The 25,064-nt window shown below is 40.6% G+C and overlaps 2 protein-coding genes across 2 annotated transcripts; both read left to right on the forward strand.

Annotated features, from left to right (window-relative positions):
• Positions 1-115: 115 nt before the first annotated feature.
• LOC119719382 (flocculation protein FLO11-like) lies at positions 116-23,539 on the forward strand. The gene is made up of 7 exons (XM_038188812.1): positions 116-281; positions 2,484-2,631; positions 3,820-4,601; positions 5,277-5,379; positions 5,479-5,966; positions 22,262-22,465; positions 23,226-23,539. The coding sequence occupies exons 1-7, from the start codon at positions 246-248 to the stop codon at positions 23,265-23,267; spliced, it is 1,803 nt and encodes a 600-aa protein (XP_038044740.1). The 5' UTR covers positions 116-245; the 3' UTR covers positions 23,268-23,539.
• LOC119719383 (beta-1 adrenergic receptor-like) lies at positions 14,490-15,536 on the forward strand. Its single transcript, XM_038188813.1, has one exon. The coding sequence runs from the start codon at positions 14,507-14,509 to the stop codon at positions 15,515-15,517; it is 1,011 nt and encodes a 336-aa protein (XP_038044741.1). The 5' UTR covers positions 14,490-14,506; the 3' UTR covers positions 15,518-15,536.
• Positions 23,540-25,064: the final 1,525 nt, after the last annotated feature.

Here is a 25,064-nt window from a genome sequence, read left to right on the forward strand (position 1 = left end):
TTTTTAAAGCGCTATGATTCTGAATACAAATAATCTTTTTACCTTTTATTTTATTGAAGAACAAATACAGACGGGAAATTGCGTGGTTTCATGAATTACTATTTGTAGTACTTAACAAAATGGCTGCAAAAACGAAACTCGATGCAACAATTTCGTTTGGCATATTCATTTATTTAAGCTGGGGAAACTGTTTGTAACTGACTTAAATTGTGGTTTAGTTATAAAGAAATACATCCTGTGTAAAAATGGCCTCAAAAAAGATTCCAGGAATATCGGAAAAGGTGAGTTTTTTTACAGAAAACTTAATGTCAAATGCACTCGGCAGTCGGCAGTGCAGAAACGTCGTCTGCTAATTTTTGACCTGTTGCAAGTTGCAACTGAAGTCTGTTCAAAGTTCAAGGCGAGTGAATTACTTTGGGGCGCTTTTCGAAATTTTTTTGTCGCTGAGGGTCACTTGCCTTAGCAAAATATTTCCAGGGTAATACTTCACTGGAAAGCACACAAAAGAAACATACAAAAGAAAATGTATAGTCGGACTCCCTATTAATTATCGCGGCATCCCTATTATCGCGGCATGGGAAATTTCTCTTTTTACAGTGTCAAAACTCCTTGAAGTGGCGATTTTTATCCAGTTCACCAGTCATCAAGGATTTTCTACCGAGTTGTATAAAAAGGACGATTAAAAAATGTTGTGTCTTTCGGGACTTTTAACGATTTTAATAAATATTAAGGTTTTCCAAAACTTGCAAAATTTTCCCTCACCGTGTCTGCTAAAAGGTACCGTTTATATTTTAACATAAATCTTTAGTTGCGGTCTGTCCATGAAAGTTCCATTGTCTGGTTCCCATTCTTCAGCTGCAAATGTAAAATGAAGTCGAACGACGATATTTGCAGCGCGAAATCGTAACAACTTTTACGGGATCAAAATAAGCACCGCGCGTTAGCGAAAATAAAACGGCACACCGTGTAAAGTGAATGCCTCAGGGATTTGTGTTCTCCTTTCGGGGGAAGGGCAGGGTCTTAAGAAATCATCCTGCAGACATTTTGTCTTTAATCAACTTGAACGTTACAGGGAAAATATCAGACTTTATTCAGGGGGTGTTTTGGTCAAACATAAACTATGAACAAAAAAGTTGGGATCATTATAAAAACCACTTCCCGCATACCGCGATAATAGGGAGTCCACCTCCGTTCGCACACGCCGCGCGTGTCTATTTTCACAGGCATCGTACACGGAATAAATCACACTACCCGTCAGATTTTTTTATTTTAATTTAAAAAGGAAGAGTTATACTACACATAAGACAGGACAATTCTGGAAGGTTAGTGGGCAATCTCTATTCCGAACGAGAAACGTGATAAGTACCGCGATAATACGGCGTTCCATCCTACATGCCAGAAAACAGCTGGAACTGGAACTGGAAGTTGAAAACAACCAGACATGCCAAAAAACACCAAGAAGTCAACCGGATAACACTGGAAAACAACTAGAAATCAACAGAAATCAGCCAGAAAACACCGGAAATCAAAAAGAAAACACTAGAAAACAACTGGAAATCAATTAAAAACAACTTGAAAGCACCAGACATGCCGGAAATCAACCGGATAACACTGGAAAAACAAAAGAAATCCACTGGAAAACACCAGAAATCAAACAAAATCAAACAAAAAACACTGGTGGGAAAACAACTGGAAACAATGGAAATAAACCGGAAAACACCGGAAATCAACCACAAAACAATGGGAACAACTGGAGACCAATTGGAATTAACCGGAAAATACTAGAAATCAACCAGAAAACACTGGAAATCAACCGGAAAACATGAAAAAACACTGGAAATCAATCAGAAATACCTAAAAAGCAACTGAAAAAGACCGGAAGGCATCTGGGTATAAACGTGATGCATCATAAAACAGCTGGACAAACATCCAGAACAGCTGTTCTCAGACACGGTGGCATACCGCCTACCCGTTTGAGCTTAAAATATTCCACAGTTTTTATTGTCCCAGACAAAGCTTTTCTGTTGTTTTGCAGGTAGTTTTCAGATAAATGTTCCAGTTGACTTCCGGTGTTTTCCGGCAAATTTCTGCTTGTAATGCTGTTTTTCCTCAACTATAAAAAATCAATCTGAAAATCATTTAATAGCTAGCATTTTAACTATGCATAGTTAAATGCTTTGCTTTTAGTCACTCAGTGTTTGAAAACGAGTGTCTGATTGTAATCTCATACGTTTTTTTAATCATTCCAAAATGACTCTGTAACCTCAAGCAACCTTTCTCTGGTGTAATTTTCGTTGGTATTTTGGTAAGAAATGGAAATATATATTTTGTAATTTCATACAATAAATATTTTTGAAGATTTAGTTACAAGCATTTTAACGGAGCTTTTAAAGTGATGTTTATGAAGGCAAAATATAATATATAATAAAAATCATATATATTGCTTGGCCATTAATATTTTTTTAAAATTAATTTATCCTAAGGTTCAAGAGATAAAGCGCATGCAGAAGAATTGGATGAACCAGAGAGCCTCCTTGTCAGAACAAACATCATCATCATCGAATACCAGGCCAAGCAGAGGTGCTCAGGGGAAAACAAAAACAGCTTCCAAAGAAACAGCCAAAAAAACAGGTTAGAAAACAAGAAGTTCGCAAAAGTGGACTTTGCACCAGAGTTGTAACGAGTCACTGATTTTTGTGACTCGAGTCGAGTCGAGTCATTTTAAAGAAGTGACTCGAGTCGAGTCGAGTCATTAGGTCAACAAGGTCGAGTCGAGTCGAGTCGAGTCACAGAGTGTGGTCGAGTCGAGTCGAGTCGAGTCAAGTATTTAGCTCGAGTCAATTCGAGTCACAAATATTTGAACACTTACTTACAATAAAAAGCAACAAACACAAGAGAGAAAGAATACAAGGCACCAGTCTATTACGGAAATCCAAAGACATAAAGTATGCTGTATGGTACCCAACCAATAGTTTCCATTGCTAGCTCACGTCACAGATAAGAAGATGTGAAACTTCGGTCTTATAACTGGTTTGGCTTCGGGTCTAGATTTTGTTGTTCGCTGATCGCTGACAACGTTAAAACCTAATTGCATTATACAAAACTGTTTCTGATTATTTAAAGGTGGGCCCGTCCGTATCCATTTTTGTGTGTGAAATCGGGACATGAATTTAGCCAGCGTTCCACCAAGAACTTCAAAATCGCCCGAAACCAATGATGAAACCACGGATTGAGAAATGCGTTTTAAGTCTGGTTCCAGGTTTAGCATTACATGCTATAGAACCACAAGGTGGGAGTCCGCGACACGGTGTATGTTTGTTGTTTCATTATGGAGGAAGGAAACAGACTGCCGCTGTATATAAACGTACATTATTCGCGAACATTAACGTGACGTGAACAAAAACTGGCAACGCGAACGGCGCAGCGTAAGTCATTGCAAATATTTTTCGCAAGTAACTTTTGCTTTTATTTTGGGACTCGAGTCTTATTAGCCTTCCTCGAGTCGAGTCGAGTCATTCTGATGAGGGACTCGAGTCGAGTCAAGTCATTTGCTCGCAGTGACTCGAGTCGAGTCGAGTCATTTACCCGTCGGGACTCGAGTCGAGTCGAGTCGCCAAAAAATGTGACTCGAGTCGGACTCGAGTCGAGTCATTGACTCGAGTCATTACAACTCTGCTTTGCACTGTTAAGCTCAACTATATTTGAGAGGATCCCAAGTTTTGTAGGGTTATCTGTTCGATGCAGTTTTGAAGAAGTCAAAAAATGTTTCCATGGTTTTGACGTGCACGATTGAACTTACATTTTTAAAATTTCATTTAGATACAGTGTCCTGGGTAGTTGGAAGTGGCTCCAAGAAAAAGCCAACATCAGTGAGAGCACGCTCTGCTTCCCCAGCCCGGCCAACAAACACAGGGTCTGCGTCGGGAACAAACAACCCAAGATCCACAAGTGCTAAGGATGGTGCTGTGTCAAAGGTCACTGGAGGTAGACCCCCATCATCAGGGCGACCCCCATCATCAAATCGTCTTGTATCTTCAAAAAGTGATTCCAGTTCAACAAAGAAGCCAAAGAGTCCTGGCGAACACAGTGAGTTTGTCTCCAAGGGGAGAATGTTACACACGGGCTCCGAGCCAAATTTGTATCATGGGGTTGAAAGCGATCCGTCCACTACGAGTAGTCAGTCCAGATTCAGGACTGACCAATCAAATGCTTCCAAAGAACACAAGGACCAATGGGACTTCAGTTGTGAAAGAACTTCCAGCCAATCGGAAAGACCCACCAAAGTCACCGTCCAATCGGAATCCGTCCAGTCAACAGACAGCCAATCAGACTCCAAGAGGCCAATTGTCGGCCAATCATACGAAAGACTGGCCGAGGACGCCAGCCAATCCGGGCCGAGAACTAGAGACTTGATGGCCCCCGATGCTTTCGATAAGCTGGCGGACCAAATTGCCAGCAAAGTCAGAGCCGATCTGAAACAGGAGAGAAGTCAGATGATGCAGTCGGTCGGCTTCACAGGGAAAAGTGTCTTGGAAGATGACCACGATGACGAAAGCAGCACGATGTCAAGTCATAAATGCAGCAAATGTAAACAGCTTATGGTAAGAAGCAAAATATTAGAATTTTATTGAAGTACAGTGTTGGAATGAAAAAAGAAATTGACTTGTGCCAGATTTGAAGCAAGTGACGGTCTGCGCTGTACAAACCTAGTTGAATCTACATGTACATGTAGTTGTGACAATAAACCTTATTCAAGAGGGAGCCTTTTTTGATCGTGTTCCCTGAACTTTATTTACACATACATATACGCGATGTTGTCGCGCGTCTTAATATATACCCACAAATCATTGAGTGCATTTGCACGTATGTGACAAAGTCGTGTGACCTATCGCGCTAATTTGGAATTGCACAACATATCACGTATATGTTCGTTCACACACGTGCATGTGCGACAATACCGCGCGACATAGTCGACAAAATCTGGTATGTGTAAATAAGCCTTGTAAACTGTTGAATGGGATGGTGCCAGACTTTCTATGCGTTCCAAGCCTCGCTTCCCATTTTTTTTAAAATGTGGCATAAACATTAGCATATAATTAATCACAAATGTAAAATTATTCATCAGAGCAGACTGGTGTTACTTTGTAATTAACTTTATTTCATTGCTTTCATTTCTATTTCGCAAGTTCCAAAAATGAAGATTTTACCTCGCTTTCAATTTAATATGGCCGACTCGTGAATAAAGCCTATTGAGAAAAGTTTTGGGTCGTTCTTAGGTTGCTCCGGATCATACACCGTACGTGCTCATCCCCTGTGGCCACACCCTGTGCGAGGCGTGTGCTGAAGACAGGATCAAGTGCCCCACCTGCAGGGCCAAAGGTACCAAAATTGCGTAGTGCTTCTTACAATGAACATGATTTTCTCTCTTTGGATTGACCAGTGTTGCTAATACTTCTGTTTTGATTTTTCTCCGTGCAGTTTCGTCCACTGCAGTTAACACAACGCTTCAGCAAATTATAACGCCATCAACACGGAGCAATCACCGCACGACAGTCCCACTCACTCAACTCTCAACGAATCCCAAACCGGCACCGACGTCCCATCAAAATTACAACCCCTCGGAATATTCCAGTCACCCTGTGAACAATACAAAACCTAATGCAAGTGGACTGTACCACTCCAATTATAGGGAAGATCCTCCAGAGGGGCGAGTGGTTCATCCGGCGTACGACCAATCCAATGATAGATACAACACGAACCCTCCGTCAATGGGTGGACATTTTGGTGAACAGAAAGGGGTGGAGACAGGGAGCACAGGGAGGCGGAAGATGACACCAGAGGAGCAGGCCGAGAAATATTTCAACGAGTATCAGAATCTTTTGATTCGCTGCGAGGCGATGGAAGGGGAGGAGGAGGACATTTTAGCCGCTGTGGAGAGGAAAAACCGAGAGATCACTAAACAGAAGGTGAGTGCTCCTTAAACTTTCTTGTCTGTGCATGAATTTCCCTACATTTTGGTACAATCCCAACACCACTCAAAATCAAAAGAAGACTTCAAAGCCCAACGTGTTGAAGTTTCAGCCCAGTGGACATCACACTAAATTTCAGAAAACATTGAAACAAACCATGCACAGCCTTTTGATCATGAAACATGATTCCATATATGGGACTCTTTTTTCCCCAAAACTCGAGCAATTGACTGATCACTGGAAATTACCTACATTTCTTGATTTCTCCCAGGAGACAGCAAGCCAGACAGAATTCATTGTTTAGTACTATGACCCTAACCCCCTAGTTCCCCGGGACTACCCTGCTTAGTCCAACAAAGTCTGGCAGTTACTCATATGAGTTTCCTGCTCAATTCAACCCAGTCCCACACAAACCGACTTGCCAAATTGCTGGGTACCTGAAAATCTAAAATGACTGGCCTGCTCAGTCCAACAGAATCCAACTGTGCCTTATTTTGCTGTTGTCTGCTGGATCCTACAGAGTCCAACTTGGCGTTATTTACCAGCACCCAACAGAATCCGACTCTGTGAATGTTTTCAGTTGCCTGCTGAATCCAACAGATTCCAACAGGAATGTATACCAGGGGTTTACTGCTCAATCCAACAATACCCAGCGACTATGTCAAATACATGTTGTTGGATCCTGTTGGATTGAGCAGGGTTAGGGTTTATCCAAGTAAGCTTATTGATAACACATGTACAGTCGAGTCTCGTTAATAAAAACTCGTTCGGACCTAGCCAAATTGTTTGATATATCAGAATTTTGTATAAAGAGGAACATCAGTCCCATTCATTGTGTACATAAATGCACAGTCGGGACCAAGGCCTTATGTTTGTTATAACCAGAATGTTGTATTAACAGAGTTTGTACTAGCGAGAGTCAACTGTAGTTCAGTAGGTAACTTTTGGGATAAATGAGCATATGCCTGTAATTAAATCTGTGCCCCAGTTGAATAAAATTTAGAGTCGCGCATCTTTGCACATGATTCAGTTCTATAAAGAATCAGATTGGACAACAGAAAATTCCCTTCGTAGCGCAAACTGTCCCACGATGCAGTGCGGCATGCACTATTAGTGCAGACATGTACAGCTATCTTCGAGGATAAGATTAAGTACACAGCATCATACCAATTAGGTAATGGGACTGGAAGATTAAACCCGTTGCCAGACTTCCGGTTGGTCATCCTCATCCCAAGACTTTCTATCCATTTTGTTGATTAACCATTAGCCAGTGTAAACTCAAGAGATAGCTTCTGTACACATCAGGATTTGTATGGATGGATCGATACCTTGAACCAAACTTAAACCAAATTTGCATTATCCAATAAAAATCAAAGAATCCAAGCACAGCCAATCAGAGAGTTTGATGATACATGTAGACTACATGTATATACATTTTAACTCTCATTGGCATGATCTACAATCTTTGCCAGATGCAATGTTGAGAAGACATAACCACAATTACACTCCAACTTTGATCATCAGGAGTTTGTGATCTGATCTCAATTCTGAGATAACTTTGGAAAGATTGTGTAAAGACTACCGCAACGTCTCACCATGAATTCAACCCAAACCAATACCGATCTGGATGCATACAATGTGTCCAATCCACCAGCAACTTGGGACGACGTCACTGATGATGGGCGCGCCAGCATTATCATCTGCATCGTGCAAGTCTTCTCCACGATTCTCCTCCTGACACTGAACCCACTGTGTCTTCTTGCTCTGAGACGTGTGGACAGCGTCCAGGACACAACCAAAATCTTTCTGAGATCTCTCACTGTGGCTGATCTTGGAGTTGGGATTTTTTACAGCTTTCCGATGACGGTTTCTGCCTTATCTGGTGCCTGGCTCTTTGGAGATGTGCTTTGCATGCTTCAAGCACTTTTACAACGTGTTTGCTTTGGCAGTTCTATCCTGTCGTTATTCCTGCTGACAATAGATCGTTACATTTCGGTTGTGTATGCCCTTCGCTACCCTTCCATTGTAACTGTGACAAGAGCTCGAGTTGCAGTATGTTGTGCCTGGGGTATACATCTGTCTTTAACAATCTGGAATGGGTTCGAGGCAAAGTGGTTCGCCTGGTATAACACTTTTACTCTGCAGTGTGATTTTGCTAATTCAAATGCACAGTTTTTGCGGATAATGGTGATTTACATGTGCCTTTTGTTGAGCACAATGCTGGCCATTCTAGCTACATATATCAGACTGTTAGTGATTTCTCGTCGTCACGCCCGACGCATCCACGCTGACAACCAAGTCGCTCTGGGGGCAAATCAGCCGGCAAGACACAACAGGAAATCTCTGAACACATTCCTCATCATGGTTGTGTCGGGGATGCTTGCAAACCTTCTGCCTTCACTCTACACCATTGTATTTTTACTCCAGCTTGTTGAACTCACACAAGCCCTACTTTTCTCGCTGGTCGTGATGCCACTTCAAACAAATAGTTGGCTTAATGTCATGATCTATTACCTCCGGAATAAGGACATTCGTCGAGCGACCCGCGCTCTCCTGATATCATACTCCACATTTTTCAAACGGGTTTTCCTCTGCAGGAGAAACTAGAAACATTGCATCTCATATTTTCCCAAACCATGATGAAAATGTAAAAGCAATGCAAAGGAAACACAATTTATTACCTAGGATGATATTTCATAATTTGTAACTTCCCTTGACGAGACTTCCACAAACGAAGTTACAGTCTGAAACAGTTTGAAACTTCTAATACGGAGTCTTTGACTGGGCTTGGGTAACGAATCGGCTTGGACAGCAGAAAATTCCCTCCGTAGCGCAGACTGTCTCATGATGACTTTCAAGGATGACTGTCGCATGATGACATTAAGTGCACAGAATCATACCAATTAGGTAATGGGACTGGAAGTCGAAACCCTTTTGCAGACTTCCGGTTGGTCATCCTCATCCCAAGACTTTCTATCCATTTTGTTTATTAACCATTAGCCAGTGTAAACTCAAGAGATAGCTTCTGTACACATCAGGATTTGCATGGATGGATTGATACCTTTTAAACATAATTAAAATTGCTAATAAAAAGAAGTAATTTGCATCAGCCAATAAAAAATCAAAGAATCCAAGCTCAGCCAATCAAAGAGTTTGATGATAGACTATATCAATTTTACTCTCGTTGGCATGATCAATACTTTTTGCCCGATGCATTATTGAGAAGACATAACCACAATTACACTCCAACTTTGATCATCAGGAGTTTGTGATCTGATCTCAATTCTGAGATAAATTTGGAAAGATTGTGTAAAGACTACCGCAACGTCTCACCATGAATTCAACCCAAACCAATACCGATCTGGATGCATACAATGTGTCCAATCCACCAGCAACTTGGGACGACATCACTGAGGATGGGCGGGCCAGCATTATCATCTGCATCGTGCAAGTCTTCTCCACGATTCTCCTCCTGACACTGAACCCACTGTGTCTTCTTGCTCTGAGACGTGTGGACAGCGTCCAGGACACAACCAAAGTCATTCTGAGATCTCTCACTGTGGCTGATCTTGGAGTTGGGATTTTTTACAGCTTTCCGATGATGGTTTCTGCCTTATCTGGTGCCTGGCTCTTTGGAGATGTGCTTTGCATGCTTCAAGCACTTTTAGAACCTGTGTGCACCAGCAGTTCTATCCTGTCATTATTCCTGCTGACGATAGATCGTTACATTTCGGTGGTGTATGCCCTTCGCTACCCTTCCATCGTAACTGTGATGAGAATTCGAGTTGCAGTATGTTGTGCCTGGGGCATAAATTTGTCTTTAACAATCTGGAATGGGTTCGAGGCAAAGTGGTTCACCTTGTATAACAATCTTGCTCTGCAGTGTGTTTTTGCTAATTCAAATGCACAGTTTTTGCGGATACTGGTGATTTACATGTGCCTTTTGTTGAGCACGTTGCTGGCAATTCTAGCTACATATATCAGACTGTTCATGATTTCTCGTCGTCACGCCCGACGCATCCACGCTGACAACCAAGTCGCTCTGGGAGCAAATCAGCTGGCAGGACAGAACAGAAAATCTCTAAACACGTTCCTCATCATGGTTGTGTCTGGGATGCTTGCAAACCTTCTACCTTCACTCTATGCCATTGTATTTTTACTCCAGCTTGTTGAACTCACACAAGACCTGCTTTTCTATCTGGTCAAGATGCCACTTCTAACAAATAGTTGGCTAAACATTGTGATCTATTACCTCCGGAATAAGGACATTCGTCGAGCGACCCGCGCTCTCCTGATATCATACTCCACATTTTTCAAACGGGTTTTCCTCTGCAGGAGAAACTAGAAACACTGCATCTCATATTTTCCCACACCATGATGAAAGTTTGAGAGCAATGCAAAGGACACATAATTTATTACCTAGGACAATATTTCATAATTTGTAACTTCCTATGAACAAGACTTCCACAAACAAAGTTACAGTCGGAAACAGTTTGAAACGTCCTACATGTATACCAAGTCTTTGACTGGGCTTGGGTAAAGAATCGGATTGGACAGCAGGAAATTTGTTTTGTAGCATGGACTGTCCCATGATGACTTTCAAGGATGACTGTCTTATGATGACATTAAGTGCATAGAATCATACCAATAAGGTAATGGGACTGGAAGTTAAAACCCTTTTGCAGACTTCTGTTTGGTCATCCTCATCCCAAGACTTTCTATCCATTTTGTTTATTAACCATTAGCCAGTGTAAACTCAAGAGATAGCTTCTGTACACATCAGGATTTGCATGGATGGATCGATACCTTTTAACATAACTGAAATTGTTAATAAAAAGAAGTAATTTGCATTATCCAATAAAAATCAAACAATCCAAGCACAGCCAATCAGAGAGTCTGATGATAGACTATATAAATTTTACTCTCGTTGGCATGATCAACACTTTTTGCCAGATGCATTATTGAGAAGAAATAACCACAATTACACTCCGACTTTGATCATCAGGAGTTTGTGATCTGATCTCAATTCTGACATAAATTGGAAAGATTGTGTAAAGACTAGCGCAACGTCTCACCATGAATTCAACCCAAACCAACACCGATCTGGATGCGTACAATGTGTCCAATCCACCAGCAACTTGGGACGACATCACTGAGGATGGGCGCGCCAGCATTATCATCTGCATCGTGCAAGTCTTCTCCACGATACTCCTCCTGACACTGAACCCACTGTGTCTTCTTGTTCTGAGACGTGTGGACAGCGTCCAGGACACAACCAAAGTCATTCTGAGATCTCTCACTGTGGCTGATCTTGGAGTTGGGATTTTTTACAGCTTTCCGATTACGGTTTCTGCCTTATCTGGTGCCTGGCTCTTTGGAGATGTGCTTTGCATGCTTCAAGCACTTTTACAACGTGTTTGCTTTGGCAGTTCTATCCTGTCTTTATTCCTGCTGACAATGGATCGTTACATTTCGGTGGTGTATGCCCTTCGCTACCCTTCCATTGTAACTGTGATGAGAGCTCGAGTTGCAGTATGTTGTGCCTGGGGTATACATCTGTCTTTAACAATCTGGAATGGGTTTGAGGCAAAGTGGTTCACCTTGTTTGACAATATTGCTCTGCAGTGTGATTTAGCTAATTCAAATGCACAGTTTTTGCGGACACTGGTGATTTACATGTGCCTTTTGTTGAGCACGATGCTGGCCATTCTAGCTACATATATCAGACTGTTAATGATTTCTCGTCGTCACTCCCGACGCATCCACGCTGACAACCAAGTCGCTCTGGGAGCAAATCAGCAGGCAGGACAGAACAGGAAATCTCTGAACACGTTCCTCATCATGGTTGTGTCTGGGATGCTTGCAAACCTTCTGCCTTCACTCTATGCCATTGTATTTTTACTCCAGCTTGTTGAACTCACACAAGACCTGCTTTTCTATCTGGTCAAGATGCCACTTCTAACAAATAGTTGGCTAAACGTTGTGATCTATTACCTCCGGAATAAGGACATTCGTCGAGCGACCCGCGCTCTCCTGATATCATACATCACATTTTTCAAACGGGTTTTCCTCTGCAGGAGAAACTAGAAACATCGCACCTCGTATTTTCCCAAACCATGATGAAAATGTAAAAGCAATGCAAAGGACACAGAATTCATTACCTAGGACGATATTTCATAATTTGTAACTTCCTATGAACAAGACTTCCACAAACAAAGTTACAGTCGGAAACAGTTTGAAACGTCCTACATGTATACCAAGTCTTTGACTGGGCTTGGGTAAAGAATCAGATTGGACAGCAGGAAATTCGTTTCGTAGCGTGGACTGTCCCATGATGACATTTAGTGCACAGAATCATACCAATTAGGTAATGGGACTGGAAGTTAAAACCCTTTTGCATACTTCCGGTTGGTCATCCTCATCCCAAGACTTTCTACCCATTTTGTTTATTAACCATTAGCCAGTGTAAACTCAAGACATAGCTTCTGTACACATCAGGATTTGCATGGATGGATCGATACCTTTTAACATAATTGAAATTGTTAATAAAAAGAAGTAATTTGCATTATCCAATAAAAATCAAAGAGTCCGAGCACAGCCAATCAGAGAGTTTGATGACAGACTATATCAATTTTAACTCTTGTTGGCATGATCAACACTTTTTGCCAGATACATTATTGAGAAGACATAACCACAATTACACTCCGACTTTGATCATCAGGAGTTTGTGATCTGATCTCAATTCTGAGATAAATTTGGAAAGATTGTGTAAAGACTACCGCAACGTTTCACCATGAATTCAACCCAAACCAATACCAGTCTGGATGCATACAATGTGTCCAATCCACCAGCAACTTGGGATGACGTCAGTGATGATGGGCGCGCCAGCATTATCATCTGCGTCATGCAAGTCTTCTCCACGATTCTCCTCCTGACACTGAACCCACTGTGTCTTCTTGCTCTGAGACGTGTGGACAGCGTCCAGGACACAACCAAAGTCATTCTGAGATCTCTCACTGTGGCTGATCTTGGAGTTGGGATTTTTTACAGCTTTCCGATTACGGTTTCTGCCTTATCTGGTGCCTGGCTCTTTGGAGATGTGCTTTGCATGCTTCAAGCACTTTTACAACGTGTTTGCTTTGGCAGTTCTATCCTGTCTTTATTCCTGCTGACAATGGATCGTTACATTTCGGTGGTGTATGCCCTTCGCTACCCTTCCATTGTAACTGTGATGAGAGCTCGAGTTGCAGTATGTTGTGCCTGGGGTATACATCTGTCTTTAACAATCTGGAATGGGTTTGAGGCAAAGTGGTTCACCTTGTTTGACAATATTGCTCTGCAGTGTGATTTTGCTAATTCAAATGCACAGTTTTTGCGGACACTGGTGATTTACATATGCCTTATGTTGAGCACGATGCTGGCCATTGTAGCTACATATATCAGACTGTTAATGATTTCTCGTCGTCACGCCCGACGCATCCACGCCGACAACCAAGTCGCTCTGGGGGCAAATCAGCTGGCAAGACAGAACAGGAAATCTCTGAACACATTCCTCATCATGGTTGTGTCCGGGATGCTTGCAAACCTTCTGCCTTCACTCTACGCCATTGTATTTTTACTCCAACTTGTTGAACTCACACAAGACCTGCTTTTCTATTTTGTCACGATGCCACTTCTAACAAATAGTTGGCTAAACGTCGTGATCTATTACCTCCGGAATAAGGACATTCGTCAAGCGACCCGCGCTCTCCTGATATCATACTCCACATTTTTCAAACGGGTTTTCCTCTGCAGGAGAAACTAGAAACATCGCACCTCGTATTTTCCCAAACCATGATGAAAATGTAAAAGCAATGCAAAAGACACAGAATTCATTACCTAGGATGATATTTCATAATTTGTAACTTCCCTTGAACAAGACTTCCACAAATGAAGTTACAGTCTGAAACAGTTTGAAACTTCTAAAATGGAGTCTTTGACTGGGCTTGGGTAACAAATCGGATTGGACAGCAGAAAATTCCCTCCGTAGCGCAGACTGTCCCATGATGACTTCCAAGGATGACTGTCCCATGATGACATTAAGTGCACAGAATCATACCAATTAGGTAATGCGACTGGAAGTTAAAACCCTTTTGCAGACTTCCGGTTGGTCATCCTCATCCCAAGACTTTCTATCCATTTTGTTTATTAACCATTAGCCAGTGTAAACTCAAGAGATAGCTTGTGTACACATCAGTATTTGCATGGATCGATCGATACCTTTTAAACATAATTGAAATTGTTATTAAAAAGAAGTAATTTGCATTTTCCAATAAAAATCAAAGAATCCAAGCACAGCCAATCAGAGAGTCTGATGATAGACTACATGTATAACAATTTTACTTTTGTTGGCATGATCAACACTTTTTGCGAGATGCATTATTGAGAAGACATAACCACAATTACACTCTGACTTTGATCATCAGGAGTTTGTGATCTGATCTTAATTCTGAGATAAATTTGGAAAGATTGTGTAAAGACTACCGCAACGTCTCACCATGAATTCAACCCAAACCAATACCGATCTGGATGCATACAATGTGTCCAATCCACCAGCAACTTGGGACGACATCACTGAGGATGGGCGCGCCAGCATTATCATCTGCATCGTGCAAGTCTTCTCCATGATTCTCCTCCTGACCTTGAATCCACTGTGTCTCCTTGTTCTGAGACGTGTGGACAACATCCAGGACACCACCAAAGTCTTTCTGAGATCTCTCACCATGGCTGATCTTGGAGTTGGGATTTTTTACAGCCTTCCGATTACGGTTTCTGCCTTATCTGGTGACTGGCTCTTTGGAGATGTGCTCTGCATGCTTCAAGCACTTTTACAGCCTGTTTGCTTTGGCAGTTCTATCCTGTCGTTATTCCTGCTGACGATAGATCGTTACATTTCGGTGGTGTATGCCCTTCGCTACCCTTCCATCGTAACTGAGACAAGAGCTCGAGTTGCAGTATGTTGTGCCTGGGGCATTAATTTGTCTTTAACAATCTGGAATGGATTCGAGGCAAGGTGGTTCGCCTTGTATGACAGTATTGCTCTAGAGTGTGATTTTGCTAATTCAAATGCACACTTTTTGCGCATAATGGTGATTTACATGTGCCTTTTGTTGAGCACGATGCTGGCAATTCTAGCTACATATATCAGACTGTTAATGATTTCTCGTCGTCACGCCCGACGCATCCACGCCGACAACCAGGTCGCTCTGGGGGCAAATCAGCACGCAAGACAGAACAGGAAATATCTGAACACATTCCTCATCATGGTTGTGTCCGGGATGCTTGGAAACCTTCTGCCTTCACTGTTCACCATTGTACTTTTACTCCAGCATGTTGAACTCACACAAGCCCTATTTTTCTCCCTGGTTGTGATGCCAATTCAAACAAATAGTTGGCTAAACGTCATGATCTATTACCTCCGGAATAAGGACATTCGTCAAGCGACCCGCGCTGTCCTGATATCATTCTCCACATTTTTCAAACGAGTTTTGCTCTGCAGGAGAAACTAGAAACATCGCATCTCATATTTTCCCAAACCATGATGAAAATTTAAAAGCAATGCAAAGGAAACACAACTTATTACCTTGAACCCACTGCGTCTTCTTGTTCTGAGCCAGTGTTAACTCAAGAGATACATGTAGCTTCTGTACACATCAGGATTTGCATGGATGGATCGATACCGGTACCTTTTAAACATGATTGAAATTGTTAATAAAAAGAAGTAATTTGCATTATCCAATAAAAATCAAAGAATCCAAGCACAGCCAATCAGAGAGTCTGATGATAGACTACATGTATATCAATTTTACTCTCGTTGGCATGATCAATACTTTTTACCAGATGCATTGTTGAGAAGACATAACCACAATTACACTCCAACTTTGGTCATCAGGAGTTTGTGAACTGATCTCAATTCTGAGATAAATTTGGAAAGATTGTGTTAAGACTACCGCAACGTCTCACCATGAATTCAACCCAAACCAATACCGATCTGGATGCATACCGGTACAATGTGTCCAATCCACCAGCAACTTGGGACGACGTCACTGATGATGGGCGCGCCAGCATTATCATCTGCATCGTGCAAGTCTTCTCCACTATTCTCCTCCTGACCTTGAACCCATTGTGTCTTCTTGTTCTGAGACATGTGGACAGCATCCAGGACACCACCAAAGTCTTTCTGAGATCTCTCACCGCGGCTGATCTTGGAGTTGGGATTTTTTACAGCCTTCCGATGACGGTTTCTGCCTTATCTGGTGCCTGGCTCTTTGGAGATGTGCTCTGCATGCTTCAAGCACTTTTAGAACCTGTTTGCACCAGCAGTTCTATCCTGTCATTATTCCTGCTGACGATAGATCGTTACATTTCGGTGGTGTATGCCCTTCGCTACCCTTCCATCGTAACTGTAATGAGAACTCGAGTTGCAGTATGTTGTGCCTGGGGCATTAATTTGTCTTTAACAATCTGGAATGGGTTCGAGGCAAAGTGGTTCGCCTTGTATAACAATCTTGCTCTGCAGTGTGTTTTTGCTAATTCAAATGCACAGTTTTTGCGGATACTGGTGATTTACATGTGCATTTTGTTTAGCACGATGCTGGCAATTCTAGCTACATATATCAGACTGTTAGTGATTTCTCGTCGTCACTCCCGACGCATCCACGCTGACAACCAAGTCGCTCTGGGGGCAAATCAGCTGGCAGGACAGAACAGGAAATCTCTGAACACGTTCCTCATCATGGTTGTGTCCGGGATGCTTGCAAACCTTCTGCCTTCACTGTTCGCCATTGTATTTTTACTCCAGCTTGTTGAACTTACACAAGACCTGCTTTTCTATTTTGTCACGATGCCACTTCTAACAAATAGTTGGCTAAACGTTGTGATCTATTACCTCCGGAATAAGGACATTCGTCAAGCGACCCGCGCTCTCCTGATATCATACTCCACATTTTTCAAACGGGTTTTCCTCTGCAGGAGAAACTAGAAACATCGCACCTCGTATTTTCCCAAACCATGATGAAAATGTAAAAGCAATGCAAAGGACACAGAATTCATTACCTAGGACGATATTTCATAATTTGTAACTTCCTATGAACAAGACTACCACAAACGAAGTTACAGTCTGAAACAGTTTGAAACTTTTAGTACGGAGTCTTTGACTGGGCTTGGGTAACAAATCGGATTGGACAGCAGAAAATTCCCTCCGTAGCGCAGACTGTCCCATGATGACTTCCAAGGATGACTGTCGCATGATGACATTAAGTGCACAGAATCATACCAATTAGGTAATGGGACTGGAAGTTAAAACCCTTTTGCAGACTTCCGGTTGGTCTTCCTCATCCCAAGACTTTCTACCCATTTTGTTTATTAACCATTAGCCAGTGTAAACTCAAGACATAGCTTCTGTACACATCAGGATTTGCATGGATGGATCGATACCTTTTAACATAATTGAAATTGTTATTAAAAAGAAGTAATTTGCATTATCCAATAAAAATCAAACAATCCAAGCACAGCCAATCAGAGAGTCTGATGATAGACTATATAAATTTTACTCTCGTTGGCATGATCAACACTTTTTGCCAGATGCATTATTGAGAAGAAATAACTACAATTACACTCCGACTTTGATCATCAGGAGTTTGTGATCTGATCTCAATTCTGAGATAAATTTGGAAAGATTGTGTGAAGACTACCGCATCGTCTCACCATGAATTCAACCCAAACCAATACCGATCTGGATGCATACAATGTGTCCAATCCACCAGCAACTTGGGACGACGTCACTGAGGATGGGCGCGCCAGCATTATCATCTGCATCGTGCAAGTCTTCTCCACGATTCTCCTCCTGACACTGAACCCACTGTGTCTTCTTGCTCTGAGACGTGTGGACAGCGTCCAGGACACCACCAAAGTCATTCTGAGATCTCTCACTGTGGCTGATCTTGGAGTTGGGATTTTTTACAGCCTTCCGATGACGGTTTCTGCCTTATCTGGTGCCTGGCTCTTTGGAGATGTGCTCTGCATGCTTCAAGCACTTTTAGAACCTGTTTGCACCAGCAGTTCTATCCTGTCATTATTCCTGCTGACGATAGATCGTTACATTTCGGTGGTGTATGCCCTTCGCTACCCTTCCATTGTAACTGTAAAGAGAACTCGAGTTGCAGTATGTTGTGCTTGGGGCATTAATTTGTCTTTAACAATCTGGAATGGGTTGGAGGCAAAGTGGTTCGCCTTGTATAACAATCTTGCTCTGCAGTGTGTTTTTGCTAATTCAAATGCACAGTTTTTGCGGATACTGGTGATTTACATGTGCATTTTGTTTAGCACGATGCTGGCAATTCTAGCTACATATATCAGACTCTTCATGATTTCTCGTCGTCACGCCCGACGCATCCACGCTGACAACCAAGTCGCTCTGGGAGCAAATCAGCTGGCAGGACAGAACAGGAAATCTCTGAACACGTTCCTCATCATGGTTGTGTCCGGGATGCTTGCAAACCTTCTGCCTTCACTGTTCGCCATTGTATTTTTACTCCAGCTTGTTGAACTCACACAAGACCTGCTTTTCTATCTGGTCAAGATGCCACTGGTAACAAATAGTTGGCTCAACATTGTGATCTATTACCTCCGGAATAAGGACATTCGTCGAGCGACCCGCACTCTCCTGATATCATACATCACATTTTTCAAACGGGTTTTCCTCTGCAGGAGAAACTAGAAACATCGCACCTCGTATTTTCCCAAACCATGATGAACATTTAAAAGCAATGCAAAGGACACAGTATTTATTACCTACATGTACTGTAGGACGATATACCCAGTACAAATACAACATGGTTTGTGGGGAAATAGTGAAAATAATGACCTTGAGGCATTGGATGATTGGGACTATCTCCCGAGGCAATACCTCATAAATATTCATCAGGCAGCTGCGGTATTGCATTGGTCCATTCCACCATGTTTTTGATCATGCAGTATTTGGATCAAGTGAAACATTATTTGAATTCAAGCAAACAATCAGAAAAGAAAGTTAATTTTGTGTCATTTAATAACTGAAACATTCACACAAAACACTGAATGTATTATTATTGTGCAAAATTTCACCCAGTTCCTCCTTGGCTATAATCGCAAAGCGAGCACCACCGGTCGCCATTCATTTTGATATATGCCATAATAGACTTGCACAGCTGTCCTCACAGGTGATCACCTACATGTACATACTATACAGTCAAATTCTGATGGTTGCAGACCAGTAAATCGGTACAAAATTGCCTGCGCCGGCCAAATCACAATCTTCAGTATTTAAGCATGCTGTGGGCCATGAACTTGAGGGTTTGTAAAAAATATGGGTGGAAGCCGTGCACAGGACTGTGAGCTTGTAGTTCCATTCAATTTGGATGAAATTGGGGCCCTTAAAGCGCTCTATTTTGCAATGGAGTGTAGGCATCGTTTTTCAACATGGCGATGGGCTTCAGGGCTATTTTCAGGGGTGATCATCTTTAGATGGAAATTTCTCCTAAAAGTCATCAGTTAACCCCCGAAAATTGAACAGAAAATGAAAGATGATGAAATAAGTTTTAATTTGATGTGTGTCTCGAACACTTTGGAGAGTTGTGAGTATTTTCCCAGAATTTCTGAAGTGTGAGCATTTACCATTGGGGTCTATGGAGGTTTATTTACTGGTCTGCTACCTGATTAGAAGAGCACCGTTTATACAACATACTGCCTTTAACAATGAAAATGTTTAGGTCCAAAGTTTTCTTTATTTTCCATTACTGTTAATACAAGGTACCTGTTATAACAAGGACCTTGTTATTAAGGTGTTTGACTGTACATTTTAAATTTGTTTTGATCTTCAGTTCCTACGTGTTGAGGTTTCCTAAGAAGTATTAAAGAAAAAAAATCATTATCTTTGGAGAAATAAGTAACTTATTAGGTAAATATATGCTGCACTTTTAAAAGCCCATTAAGAGTCAGTTTGCAGAAATCTGTATTTAATCAAAAATGTTGCATAGCGTTTAAGGGATTACATTGTCATTAAGTAATTAGTCAGTTTGCAGAAATCCTTTACTTAATCGAAAAATGTGGCGTAAAATTTAATGACTTAACTACATATATAGGTAATTTATAGTCAGTTTGCAAAAAATCTGTATTTAATCGAAAAATGTTGCGTAAGGTTTAATGGCTTAATGTTTGCATTTCAGATATTGTAATGGTAATACTTAGTTCATACATTTGTAGGACTCTCCTTAATTGTGTTCACACAAATTAGCTGATGCAAGTAGAAGGTTAGACCTGATCTGATACACCGTGCCCTCTGGAGACATGCACACAAAAGGGAACAAAATTTCTATAGATGAATAGGTCTCCACAAGGTTCTCACGAAATATACATTATGTATGGATTTTACTCAAAAACTAGGAATTTCAAAGGTATGTTGATTTGTTGCAAATAGTAGTTTTAGAAAAGGGATATTAAGTCCGAATTTCAGCCAAGGAAATTAATTCTGGTTAAAATAAGAGCATTTTGAAACTGTACTTTCAAACTTGAAAACTTTAGTACACAAGGATACAAATTTCAGCATGAGTGTTTTTGTGTGTCTAAATTCAGAAAGTAGCTAAACTGTGTTGCCTCATAAATCCTTTTCCTGAGGCATATTATTCATTTTTTTGATTAACCATTAGCAAGTGTAAACTCAAACAATACATTTTTAATCGTATTTGTGATGTGTGAATAGACCGAGCAGATTAATAAAATGGAAGTACCAGTTTTGTGACAAGAACTGTGACATGTAGCTTATCCCTAATTCCCTGGATGATATCTGTAACTTCATAACAGTTGTAACTCAATCGTTCAAAGGCTCATGAATGATGAAGTGCATTTTCTAGGCCTCTTTTAAATTCTGAAGTAAAACAGATTTACAATCGGGAACACAATAAAAAAAAAAAATCAGTGTTTTCTATTAGGCCAAAAAAAAAAGTCTCCGGTTTCTGGAATGCGCGTGTCGCCGTAGCCACGATGCGCGTCGGCAAGATTAAAAAGTTGTTTTTCAATGTAAGATTATGTCTCAAAACCGCCAAACGCACTGGTTTGACTGGAATCCTGCTGCTGCACAATTTTAATGTGTTTTTAGATGGGATTACGATCGAGTATAAGCTATGTGGCCTCTCTGGGCTCCAATACATTTTGCACTAAATTTAGTCGGGCACCATTTGCAGTCATCCGCCGACATTTGAAGGAAAAAAAGCGGCATCGCTGCACCACTTTTGAGGCAAGCTCCAATACCAGAAACCAGTGACTTTTTTTGGCCTTACGGAACTTATTGAATTCTTAAAAATCTAAAAAAAAAAAATGAAAAAAAAAAAATCTATTGGTGCCGCCCTCAGTCCAGTGTTTGCTTACACTGTGTTGCCATTTTTTGAAATTTGTATTTCCATTTTTGAAATGTTAGTTGGAAGTGCGGTCTTGCTAAACCATGCGGTGAATCATGTAAACAGCTCAGCAAACGCGGGATGCAGAACAGTTGATTCAAGCATGTAGGTTAACTGCTAGAACTTATGATTGCATACAAAATAAAAGCAAAAATGTAATGAGAGTTTCATCCGGCGACCCACCATAAAAAAAAAATTGTACATTGTATAAAATAGGAACACATCCTTTTTTTAAGTCCTTGTCACCGTTGAAAGTTAACCCTAACCCCCAGGACATTTCTGCTTGGATTAATCCGAAATCCTCAGAAATCCTCCAAAAATTGTACTTGCATTGTATGTTCAAATGAAGAATAACCCCACTGCCTCAATCCTTTAAAATCTTCCAACAGCCCTGCCTCTCAAAATGCTTTTAGCCTCAATCCTCCAAAATCCTCCAAAACTACATGGAGGACTTTGGAGGATTGAGGAAGGTTTTGGTTAAACATGTGAGTCGGATATATTGACGACTTAAAGTGTACTTGAATTTCTTAGTATAAAATTGAAAGGTCCACCATTAACGTTTTTCTTCTAGTCCTGTATTTAAGATACGTTAGGTTTTGTCACATCTTCAGACATTCATATCTCAACTTCAGATCCAACACCCGCAGTATTTCAGACTTCGTACTTCCGAAGCCAAAATTTTTTCAAATATTATTCCAGTTTGGAAGGGTTTCATCAACAGTACTACCAGTCTCTAGTTTGAAGTTAACCATAACCTTTCACCGACCTTGTCAAAGCAGAGCTCGTTATTGACCGTTTCTTTTGTGGTCTTTTGCACCCTAGAAACAAATCGCCAACATCACGAGCGAGCAGGACCGGCTGAGGGGGGAGGTGCAGAAGATAGAAGAGCGGATCGCGGCCCTGGACGGCCACCGGAGGGAGTACGAGCAGCAGTGCCAAGAGCTGGAGGAGGACAAGCGAGAACACGGGGACCGGCTCACCATGGTGCGAGACATGCTGAGGGGGCTGGAGAGGTCCAAGGAAAAGGTGAGAGCAAATCAAAACAAGACTGTTATGTAATATTATTACCCCCGATAGGCAGGCTTATAGATCCTCCTGGATTCACCTCATTGGTCATCAGTGGGTGTGTGTGAGGGGGTGTTAACATTGAATAAGGTGATATGGGCAATTCCACAGTTACTCACGTTACATTTTCGTAACGTGAGTAACCAATTTCGTATGTAACACATTTTTCTGGATGTCATCTTTGGTGCTTAGGTCTAGGTCTACTCTATCTACCATGGGGATAACAGTTATTAAACCTTTTCAGTAAGGTAATTACAGCCCAAGGAAACTCAAAATTACGTTAAAAATGTAACGTGAGTTACCGTGGAATTGCCCATATGATGAGATTAAAATGAGCCAATCAAAGATGAACGTAGAGACAGTTATTTTATAGTACAGTTGAACCCTGATAAGAAGAGCACTGTTAGTACAAGGACCTGCTTATAACAAGCAGACTTTTAGGTCCCAAGTCTTTGTTTTTCTTTGTTTTCCATTACTGTTAATACAAGGTACCTGTTATAACAAGGTAATTTGTGAAGTCCCAAGGACCTTGTTATAAAGATGTTTGACTGTATATTATAGATCCTCCTTAGTCCCAAGTTATTTGAAAATACCTGTGAACACTCATGGCCTGGACATTGTTGTTCCATTGTTCCTCTGTTCTATCTTGCTTGAAGTAGGAGATTGACAATAACTTGGCTGTACCGACTAAATTAAGTTTTTGATTATTTTTTTTTCACAGATCAAGCTGCTGGCCAGAAATTACAACATGTCAGTGGATTAGCTGAAAACTGCATCCACATTTCAGGGATCTGGTAAGAAATGAATTGAACAATGGATGCGAGGTTTGTCTGTCACCTGACCTTGTCTGTCACCTGATCATATCTGTCACCTGATCATGTGACAGCATGCAACTGACACCACTTTGTAGCTGCTGATCCATTGTTGTGGTACACTGGGTTTTTTTATAAATCTATTTATGTATTTATTGTGTTATTTTTTATTTAATTTATTTTTGCGGTGAAAAGAAAAGTGAGAAGAGAATTTTATAAACTGTTCTTAATTTTTGTTATAAAATTCTTTTAGGCCAAGAAAAATAAAATGTGCTTCTTACTACCCCACCTGGTTTAGAAAACCAAGCAGAAATTAAATTTTTGTTGCTCTAAAAATTTTTTTACAAAATGTATAAAAGACTTGTGGTGCCCCCCCCCCCCCCCTGCCCTACTTTTCTGGACATCGTCCTGCTTTTGATGAAATTTTAATTTCATTTATTTGTAAGTTAGTCAATGTGCAGTTTTGCCATACCCAGCATCTAAGCATATAAACAGCACAGCAGATACAGAATGCACAGTTGATTAACATGTAAACTGTATTAAAGAAATATTTAATTAAGAAAATCAGTCGGCTGTTATCCCATCCCTTTTGTCTGGCTATAAAAAGTTAAAAGCCAAAAAATAAAATAAAAAAACTTCCTCCCAACCCCAACCCCTACCATTTTTTCAATGTACAATGTAATAGGAAACACAATAATTTTTTTCTTGGCCTTGTATAACCAAGTGCAATGTTGATCTTGTGTCAGCCACCATTAAGATAAATTGAAGCCTATTGACGAATCCAAAGTATTTGTCATTTAAAGTGCCAAAATTCATTAAAATTCATTAAGATTCTTTAAGATGTTAGTTAACCTGATATTTTTATTCAAAATTTTGCAAAAACGTTTCTCCAAAAATGATTTTTTGCAAAAATAAAGTCATTTATCAGTTTATAGGTTTTTAAAATTTCAGTTTTTACTCCATGTGGACCCCAAAAAACCCTTTTTCAGTAAATCAAAATTTCATAATTTTTGAGCCAAAATTTCTTAAAAAGTTAAGGGGTAAACCTTGCATATTTTTTAATCAGTATTTTGTCAGAATTTGACCTTTCTCCAAATCCTCTTAATCCTCCCGGCACATTTTGACACCCCCGGGCCCCCCCCCCCCAAAAAAAAATGTTTGACATCATTTAAGCTTCACTTGTTATTCTATAGACCCAGAAGTATCTTTTGTGGTTTTTTTCAAGCAAATTCAAATTGTGTCATTTTTGAGCCAAAATTTATCAAAACGGTAAGGGGTTAACCTTGCATTTTTATTAAAACCGAGTCAAATTTTGACCTTTTTCCAAATTTCCCAAAATGCAGTTGGAGACAAACTAAGTATATTTTGGCATTTTATAAGCTTGAAATGGTGCGGGGTTAATCTTGAATTTTTTACATTAAAATTTGGCCAAAATTGAGGGCCCATATAGGTTTTCTCCATTTTATAGATATATAATAAAAACCTCTTTTTTCAGCCAAAATTTAAATAGGAAGGGGTTAACCTTGCATTTTTATTAAAATCGGTTTAAAATTTTATTTTTCTCCTATTTCTCCCAAAATGCATTTTGAGCCAAATGAATATATTTGACATTTTTAAACATCACTTGTTATTCTAAGGTCCAAGAAGCAATTTTTTAAGAGTTTGCAAGAAATTCACAATTTGGTCATTTCTGAGCCAAAATCATTTTATCAAAATGGTAAGGGGTTAACCTTGCATTTTTAATAAAA

This window comes from Patiria miniata, unplaced genomic scaffold, assembly GCF_015706575.1.
Source record: "Patiria miniata isolate m_02_andy unplaced genomic scaffold, ASM1570657v1 HiC_scaffold_8, whole genome shotgun sequence".
In the NCBI taxonomy this organism is placed as follows: Eukaryota; Metazoa; Echinodermata; class Asteroidea; order Valvatida; family Asterinidae; genus Patiria; species Patiria miniata.